Below are 9,655 nucleotides of genomic sequence, written 5' to 3' on the forward strand. Positions count from 1 at the left end.
TCAACGGCATTTTCATGGGTATGTGTGTGAGGCACATCGAAAGACATTCCACCCATGGCCGGAGGTGCACCCATGCCGCCCATGAGAGAAGCAAAACTCATGCCACCCATGCCTCCCATAGCGTTGGAGGGTGCTCCAAAGCCACCCATGGCGCCGAAGCCACCGCCACCCATGCCGCCAAGGACACCGCCACCCATGGCTCCCATGGCGCCGAGGCCCATGCCTCCCATGGCGCCGAACCCACCGCCACCCATGCCGCCAAGGACACCGCCACCCATGGCTTCCATGGCGCCGAGGCCCATGCCTCCCATGGTGCCGAGCCCACCGCCACCCATGCCGCCAAGGCCACCGCCACCCATTGTGCGGATCATGGCTCTTTTTTGAATCAACACTTCTTCACGGGCAAGGTTGACATATTCCTTTTGCGCATCATTGAACAAAGATGTGTCCAAGAAGAACAAGTGATTTTCCCATTCCAACAACTTAGCTCGCTCCTCCATGCCCACCTTCCTCTCCTCCAATGCCACTTTCCTCTCCTCGGCGGCCACCCTCCTCTCCTCGGCCGCCAACCTCCTCTCCTCGGCCGCGGCATCTTGGTTCCTTGCCATTTTCCTCACCTCGTTGGCTTCTTTTCTTGCCTTCACAATAGCTTCCATAGCATTTGTGAGCTCATCATCTCCTTTCCTCCTCTTCTTTTCGGTTTTGTCCTTCTTGCACCCATCCGGTCGTTTTGGTTTCGAGTATGAAACCGAGTTGGGTGTGGGGCTTCTCTTGCCGTCATCCGTTGATGCATCATCCTCCTCCTCATCATCATTCAACTCAATTGTGCGCTTGCGTTTGTTGCTCAAATGCAAATCATCCAAATCTTCACGCTTCTTCCATTTCTCATCATCCTTCAACACTTCGTAGCAATGAGGCAAGGTAAAGATTTTTCCTTTCTTGATCTTGCCCTTCTTGGTTGTCCTCGTCTCTTCTTTGAACAAGTTTTGGGCAATGTTGTACTACAAGAAAAACAAAACAAGTTAGCACTTCTCACATCAAAAACAAGTATGATGAACATGTATGAGATGCCACTTACTCTATCATCCTCATTTGTGCCACTTGGGTTAAGCTTGTCAACTGCCTTCTGTGCGGCCGCCCACTTTTGACAATCCGAGTTGATTGTCGACCATCGGGATCGAAGTGATCTTTCGGAGCGGTCTATTCCACTCACGTTCTGAGCATCAAAGTGTTCTTTCATTCGCCCCCAATAAGCATCTCTACTTTGATCACCTCCAACGGATGGATCCCTCGACACTTGCAACCAAGTATTGCATAGTAACTTGTCATTGTTGGTGGTGTAATTGCCCGCTCTTTCTTTCGGCGCCTCGATAATGCCCTCACCCTCCTCGTCCACCTCAAACTCATGGTCGTCCAAATGGATGTCATTGGTTTGAGACCAATGCGAATTGTTGGACCCAACACCCATAGTTGACATGTATGCATCATCGTTGAGACTACAAAGTTTTGTGACAATGCAAATAAGCTATCTATATGATGATGCATTGAAAAAAAAAACAAGAAAATTAAAGTTGGAACTTTTTCATCTTGGGGGCATTTCATCAAACACGTGGTGCGCGTCCGCCGCCGGCTCAACGAGTGAGCTCGCCGGCGCTTCGGTAGATGCCGCGCCCGGCCGGCGCACTGCAACCTTCTTCTTCGACTTCGAGCTGCCGGAGCCGTCCGTCGTCTTCTTCTTCGCGGATGTTTTACCTTTCTTCCGCTCCAACGGTGCGGCGGCGGCACGGGACGGCGCCGGCGCGACGCCACCCGCCGGCGTGGTCGTCCGCGGCGGCAAGAAGAGGCTGCGCGCGAGGCCGACGGTCGGCGGAGCTTCGGCGGCGGCGGCGGCGCCAGCGCCAACGGGATCGAAGTGATCTTTCGGAGCGGTCTATTCCACTCACGTTCTGAGCATCAAAGTGTTCTTTCATTCGCCCCCAATAAGCATCTCTACTTTGATCACCTCCAACGGATGGATCCCTCGACACTTGCAACCAAGTATTGCATAGTAACTTGTCATTGTTGGTGGTGTAATTGCCCGCTCTTTCTTTCGGCGCCTCGATAATGCCCTCACCCTCCTCGTCCACCTCAAACTCATGGTCGTCCAAATGGATGTCATTGGTTTGAGACCAATGCGAATTGTTGGACCCAACACCCATAGTTGACATGTATGCATCATCGTTGAGACTACAAAGTTTTGTGACAATGCAAATAAGCTATCTATATGATGATGCATTGAAAAAAAAAACAAGAAAATTAAAGTTGGAACTTTTTCATCTTGGGGGCATTTCATCAAACACGTGGTGCGCGTCCGCCGCCGGCTCAACGAGTGAGCTCGCCGGCGCTTCGGTAGATGCCGCGCCCGGCCGGCGCACTGCAACCTTCTTCTTCGACTTCGAGCTGCCGGAGCCGTCCGTCGTCTTCTTCTTCGCGGATGTTTTACCTTTCTTCCGCTCCAACGGTGCGGCGGCGGCACGGGACGGCGCCGGCGCGACGCCACCCGCCGGCGTGGTCGTCCGCGGCGGCAAGAAGAGGCTGCGCGCGAGGCCGACGGTCGGCGGAGCTTCGGCGGCGGCGGCGGCGCCAGCGCCAACGGGATCGAAGTGATCTTTCGGAGCGGTCTATTCCACTCACGTTCTGAGCATCAAAGTGTTCTTTCATTCGCCCCCAATAAGCATCTCTACTTTGATCACCTCCAACGGATGGATCCCTCGACACTTGCAACCAAGTATTGCATAGTAACTTGTCATTGTTGGTGGTGTAATTGCCCGCTCTTTCTTTCGGCGCCTCGATAATGCCCTCACCCTCCTCGTCCACCTCAAACTCATGGTCGTCCAAATGGATGTCATTGGTTTGAGACCAATGCGAATTGTTGGACCCAACACCCATAGTTGACATGTATGCATCATCGTTGAGACTACAAAGTTTTGTGACAATGCAAATAAGCTATCTATATGATGATGCATTGAAAAAAAAACAAGAAAATTAAAGTTGGAACTTTTTCATCTTGGGGGCATTTCATCAAACACGTGGTGCGCGTCCGCCGCCGGCTCAACGAGTGAGCTCGCCGGCGCTTCGGTAGATGCCGCGCCCGGCCGGCGCACTGCAACCTTCTTCTTCGACTTCGAGCTGCCGGAGCCGTCCGTCGTCTTCTTCTTCGCGGATGTTTTACCTTTCTTCCGCTCCAACGGTGCGGCGGCGGCACGGGACGGCGCCGGCGCGACGCCACCCGCCGGCGTGGTCGTCCGCGGCGGCAAGAAGAGGCTGCGCGCGAGGCCGACGGTCGGCGGAGCTTCGGCGGCGGCGGCGGCGCCAGCGCCAACGGCGGCCGCGCTAGGGTTTTCGACGGAGGCAGCGGCAGCGGGGGGGGGGGGGGGGGGGGGGTCGCGGCTGTACAGCGGGGTCAGCGGGCGCCGGTGTGCGCGTCCATGGTGGCCGGGGCGCCGGCGCAGTCGCACGCGGGAGAAAGGAGGAAGAAAGGGAGAGTTCGCGCGCGCGCTCGAGTCTGCCGCGCGCCGAAGTGAGCGCCCGAAATACGCAGCGTGGGATGGGGCTAGGACCAGCGCGCCCAAATCGTTTTAGCGCGCGCGCGGTTTTAGCGCGTCCGCTGGAGCTGTCCTCTGCGTTGCGCGCGCTATATTAGCTTTTTTTGCCGCACGGCGCTAGTAGAGCGCGGCTGTTGAAGATGCTCTTACAATCTTAGAAGCCTGCTGAGCCGACGCACTAATGCGAGCCATAGCCAAGGGCAACCAAGAGCTATACCACGCTTACTGTGAGATGTAAGCTGCTCTTGCTTCTGGCAAAGCCGAACCGACCGGCCCATTAGCGTAGTATCCGTTTCTTGTAGGTTCGCTCAATGTAGGTTCGATTTGCTCTGACTTTCTCAGGTTTCTTTTTTATTTTCTTTTGTTTTTTCCTTATCCATTTCTTTTGGTTTTTCGATGGTTATTTTGGTCTTTTTTGGGTATAACTTCACTTTTCTTTGTTATTTCGCTTTTCTTACTCTTTTTTGTTTTCTTTTTTATTTTTCTGTTGATTTTCTTTGTGTTTTCATCGGTTTATTCTTTTCTTTCTTATCTTCTTCGTATTTATTTTAGTTTTCTAGACACAAAAGAACCAATCCACCACTTTCTTCTGATGCTTTGGGGTTTTTTCTTTCTTTAAGTTTCTCCTTATGGTTTTCGTCAGGTTTAAAACGTTTTAATTGACTTTTATGTGTTGTTTGTATCTTTTTCATCGGTTTTCTATGTACAAATGTAACATTACTTTTATGTACTTTATCGTTTCATCTGTCCTTTGTTTTCCGATCTGTCTCCTAAGGTTTCTATTTTTCTTTGTTACAAAGTTGGTTTGTTTCATTTCTCACTGGCTTCTTCTATTTTTTCTCTCTTTCCTCATTACACTTTGGTTTTCTTTGATATTTCTTTCTTTCTTTCTTTCTTTGTTTGTTTTTTCTCCGTCTTTTCTTCTGGTGTTTTCTCAATTGACACGAGGCCGTGCTTGTCGACGGTGAGCGACTAGAGATCAATTCAAGCTTCCTCCTCGGTTGAGAAAACACAGCATGGATGCTCGCCGTCGACATGAGGAAGATGGGACAGTGGCCGCGTTTGACACGCAGGAAGGACGGAAGGAAGAAGCATGTCATACCTTCAGAGTATGATATCCAACTATATGGGCTGCATTGAGTCCTCCAACAGCAACAGGTAAAGTTTGCTACTCCTATTCAAGTATGGGCTGGTTAATTTGCATGCCACAGTAACTGATTCTTCAGTCAAATGAGCCTCCAAAGAAGAGGGAAAACACTATCAACAATCCGACAACTCAAATCATCATCTAAACTCACGTTCGCATAGCTTCTATACGCCAACCTCCCCTAAAAGGAGTTAAGGAGGGAGAAGGAGTTCTCCATGGCAACATATATCAGTCACCTCCTCGACGGCGGTGCCACGTTCACTCGTTTCCCGTTGCCGGCGCTGGGTGCCTTGTCCACAGAGGCTACCTCGGTCTGCACGGCTCGCCTGAGAACCTCGACGATCTCGCTCATGGCGGGCCGTTCCTTGGGGTTCTTGAGGAGGCAGCTCTGGGCGAGCTTGGCGATCTCCCGGGCCGCCTTGGAGGAGTACTCACCACGGAGCTTGGGGTCCATGATCATGCGGAAGTTGCGGCTGTCCGGCGGGAACTGGGGCACCCACTCAATGAGCTTCTGCTCCCCCTGCGGCCGGTTCCTGTCCAGGGACCGCCGCCCCGTCAGGATCTCGTACAGCACCACCCCGAAGCTCCACACGTCGCTCTTCGCCGTCAGGTGCCCCCTCTCGATGTATTCCGGCGCCGCGTACCCGTGCGTTCCCACAGCCTGGCCACCACACGGAAGAAATAAAGTTCAGAGGAGACAAAAACCATGCCATACATAGCTGGTAGTTGTAAGGCTGAGGTAATAATGTGTGTGTTCTATGTCATGCTGACACAATGTTCATGCAACCATGTCTCAGAAATTCAGAGTCAAATGCAGAAGAAAAGGTAGGCGCCATTGACAAATGCAGCACAAGCTTTGTCATCAGGTACACATCAAACAAAACTAGGTGCATGGGTCTGGGCGCCAATTTGGGTCACAGGGTCAGCAACATTTAATGGCAACCGTGGACCAACTGAATCTTAGTGATATGCCCGATGGTTGAGGCAAAATGTGGTTGCGTAAAACTTGAGATTTCTCAGACTATCTGGGTCCAGAAGGATTGCGACGTACCGCAGTTGAGACGTGAGTGTTCCCTTCTGTTGGCCCCTCCCTCGCGAGCCCGAAGTCTGATAGCTTTGCTTGGAAGTCCTTGTCCAGCAGCACGTTCGACGCTTTGAAGTCCCGGTAGATCACCTAGCAAGACAGAGCAGTTCAGGTTAGATAAATAGGAAAAGTGAACTGATACTATGTAAGAACATAATTCTGTAGTGCATAGAACAAGGCAAGATACACCGTCGTGAATTCGCGATTTTTTTTTTAATTTTCCAAACAGACCTTGAACGCTAAGGAAGGCCCAGAGAAAAATTAAAGTCGTGATTACTACTAGCCTTCCACTGACAGCTGATTATGTCTCAATACTCACCAACCATATGAAGTGTCTTGACTAACTACTTTATGCTTTAGTAGACCCCCAACGCTTGATGCGGCAGCTCTGCTAGGAGAAACGAAGGGAAAATTGGGTACGTTGGCTGCGTGTCTAAGCACCGACGAACGAACGAATGTTGAACTGCGCTTTCAGAAAGTTCCAACAAATTTGGCTGCCTGGAATCTTACAGGCACGTAGTGGTGGGGAACTGAACATGACTTCTCCTAGCATGCTTTCTTAGCCTATCCAGCTTAAGGATTTTGTGGTCCTTGACTAAACATAAGGAGTCTTACACGCGCGTAGTGGTGCGAATTCCAGTGCGTGTCATTGACCCCTACCACGATCTCCAGCTATAGGTCATACTGCAATAGATGCACGGTTCGAAGACTAGACAGCACAGCAACCCAATTCTGAAGGCTGAGTTTTAAAGAAAAAACTGCAGATTCTCTAGATGATGCTGCCTTTCCTGTAGATTTTATTTGGGACCACAGATGCAGCTTACCAAAGGGATTTCTTTGCAAGACGATAAATGAAATTTTGGAAGGAATTATCAAACAGGTGAACAGCAATGATGTGCCAAGTATACCTGAAGTTCAAGCCCTTCATGCAGGTAAGCCAATCCTTCAGCGGCACCCAAGATAATCTGAAGCCTTCTATTCCACGAGAGAGGAGGATTAATTCGGCTGAACAGGTGATCTTCCAAGCTCTTATTGGGCATATACTCGTAGACCAATAGTCTTTGGGCCCCTCTTTCACCATCAACGGCGCAATATCCGAGAAGCTTTACAAGATTTGGGTGCTCAAGAACCCCAAGGAACTGCACTTCTGCCAACCACTGCTTATGTCCCTGTCAGAACCAAAAATATCTGGAGTTTATTAGGAACGGAAAAAGATTGATGTAAATAAAGACACGGAAAATCAATTACTCATTCGACGAGAAATGAAGAAAATGTCATGGCGCTAACATCAAATAGTAGTCTTAGATCGTGAAGTAAATATCAAACGCTAAGCAATTCGAATTATGCCTTGTAACAAGCTCCTTTTCGGTGGTCAAAGAAGAAACAGTTGCTCAGTCAGTGGAATATATAATTCCCAATTCGATTACACACACAAACTTAAGAATATATTGCGGGACAAAGTCTTATGTTGCTGGCAGATTATTCGTAAGCAAGCAATACGAAGAATTGAAAAATCTAGGTTTCTATCCGACTTTTCTTTTCTGTAGGTACATGAACCGAGATTCGGTCTCATAGTGAATAGTAGTCAACCAAGAACGGCAGCATTAGCGTGATGGCATGCCCTCAAGAACACTTCATTATGGCCGTTTGTCTCGTTTGATTGGGCAAATTGGATACCGCAATGCTGAATGTACATGTAAGGTCGGTATACATCCTTTTCTGGACTCCATACTTCTCCTGGGTGCCATACATAGTGGGGCACAGTTTGCTTTACTTGTGATGTTTATTCAACTATGCATTATTATACTTCCTACATATCTGGGAAAAATATATATGATATCATTGCTCAAACTGCCCCCCAATCTGTTTACCTTTCTTTTTTAATGGATATACAATACTAGCAATGCGTATGTTCTCATCATTCATATACTCAATCATAGCAATGTGCTCCCCAGGAGCTGAACTGCTTCCGAAAATGATTGAAGTACTCTCTGATATAACCGCAAAAAAAAAAAGTACTCTCTGATAAAATTTAGTATACTAAATCCGATCGCCACGGCGCAATTCCAAACAGACCTAGACTATAATAGTCAGTATCAGATCCTTGAAAGTCCTGCATTTCCCCTCCTTTTTTCCTAACAAACTAAATTTTTTTCTACGCATAGTAGCATATAAGCTCTAACCTCCGAGTATAGTAGTCAAAGCGACCAATTTCAAGACTTTCCTACCCAGAAACGTCTCCTCGTTACCCAACCAGCTCAAAAAGGCTGATGTGCCTTTGCTTTCTATGGATCAACCACGCTTCAACAGATTTTCCATGAATCTGTTAACAATCCCTTGCACTTCTAGTCGGCGACTCGGTGCGCATGATGGATGGAAGACTTGGTCAAATTTGGCAAGAGCACACACTACCCTTGCAAATAGATAAAAAATTTGGGTGGAAAAAGTGTCCGAGCTCACTGGAAGCTCTCTGCCTACATTTTCTGATCGTCCCTTACAAGAGGAACAATTTTGAACAGGTTCTTGAAAGAAAGAAAAAAGCTTGATCCGTAACAAATTTCTCAAAATAATTGGGATGTTTCTTTGTCCGGAGCAAATTTCTTTAGATTCGGTCACATTCTGATCCCCCCTAAAGCTGTGACAAAACTGGGTGTGCGATTGGATATGAAATCACGCGGGGAGCAGAACAGGGTGGGAAATCAATCGGCTGGTGGATGGGGGGGAGAGATGGCGGCATGGGTGGGTGGGAGAGCGTGAAGCTAGCGTACCTGTAGGCCGCGCTGGTTGAGGCGCTTGACGGCGACGGCGATGCGGTCGGCCCTGGGGTCGAGCGGGCGGACGAAGCCCTTGAAGACGCCGCCGAAGCCGCCCTCGCCGAGCTTCTGCGCGCGGCCGAAGTCGTTGGTGGCGGCCCGGAGCTCGTCGTAGTCGAAGGCGCGCAGCTGGCCGTGGCCGCGCTCCTCGTAGAGCGAGGAGATGCTCGGCTGCGAGGAGGCGGAGCCCGTGGACTTGCTGGTTGTTTGCCGCCCCGCCCCGGAGTCGTCCGACCGGCTCGTGCTCACCGCCGACCCGGTGGTGGTGGTGGTGGTGGTGGTGGTCATGGTCGTCATCGTGGTGGCCGGGGCCGAGGCCAACGAGCCCCGCCTCCCGGTCCTGGACCCCTTCTTCCTCTTGAGCCACCCCAGGCAGCTCATCTCTCGGCTCCTCGCGCGTGCTCCGGTGACGGTGAGCCGCCGCGGCAGCCAAGAAACAGGCCTCCTCGCGGACAGTGCGTGCCAGGGGAGGAGCGAGCAGGGGAGAGCAGGGTGGCCGTGCAAGGCTGGCTGGTGCTTTGTACTGGTAGCTAGAGCTAGGGGCCGGTGTGAACGTGCCGAATTCCGGGAGGGAGGGAGGCGATCGCGGCGGCGTGGACGGAGATAGAGAGCGAGATGAGAAAGCGCGGCGCGGTTTCGGCGAGAGCGAGATGAGAGAGCGCGGAGAACGGGGCACGTACGTATGCGTCCTGGCGTGCTGGTGGCGCGCGCGAGGTGACGGTGGAGGTGCTCTGCTCTGCTGCGGGTGCGGGTGCCGCCTTTTGTTGCTGGGGGCGGGGCGGGGGCGGGGCACGCGGTGTGGCTGGCCGTGGAGGGGGACGGGTGTGGGCGAGTCCAAGTGCGGGCGTGTACGCTTGTTTGTCCCGTCCCCGTCGCACCGGTTTCGGCCCCGCGTTCTCACCTCACGCGACGGGAGGACGCTGTTGTCGACCGGTCGGACGGTGACGCGGGGCCTCGCCGGCCACGCTCACAGCAAAACCATACAATCAAACCGTGTGTACCGACCTGAGCCGAGCAGCTTTACAGT

At 51.3% G+C, this 9,655-nt stretch overlaps 1 protein-coding gene across 1 annotated transcript; it reads right to left on the reverse strand.

Moving 5' to 3' along the window:
- Positions 1–4,665: 4,665 nt before the first annotated feature.
- LOC123400104 (probable serine/threonine-protein kinase PBL19) lies at positions 4,666–9,376 on the reverse strand. The gene is made up of 4 exons (XM_045094514.1): positions 8,584–9,376; positions 6,724–6,984; positions 5,783–5,905; positions 4,666–5,392 (listed from the first exon to the last, which is right to left on the reverse strand). The coding sequence occupies exons 1-4, from the start codon at positions 9,007–9,009 to the stop codon at positions 4,964–4,966; spliced, it is 1,239 nt and encodes a 412-aa protein (XP_044950449.1). The 5' UTR covers positions 9,010–9,376; the 3' UTR covers positions 4,666–4,963.
- Between the last annotated feature and the right edge of the window lie 279 nt (positions 9,377–9,655).

This window comes from Hordeum vulgare, chromosome 5H (genome assembly GCF_904849725.1).
Source record: "Hordeum vulgare subsp. vulgare chromosome 5H, MorexV3_pseudomolecules_assembly, whole genome shotgun sequence".
NCBI lineage: Eukaryota > Viridiplantae > Streptophyta > Magnoliopsida > Poales > Poaceae > Hordeum > Hordeum vulgare.

Bases quoted from the DNA above. Each gene is read 5' to 3' on its own strand.
- LOC123400104 (XM_045094514.1), bottom strand. From the start codon at position 9,009: ATGAGCTGCCTGGGGTGGCTCAAGAGGAAGAAGGGGTCCAGGACCGGG. The intron at 6,985-8,583 runs GTACGCTAGCTT...TGGTTCTGACAG, and splicing joins TCAACCAGCGCGGCCTACAG to GGACATAAGCAGTGGTTGGC. The intron at 5,906-6,723 runs GTATACTTGGCA...CTGTCTTGCTAG, and splicing joins ATGAAGGGCTTGAACTTCAG to GTGATCTACCGGGACTTCAA.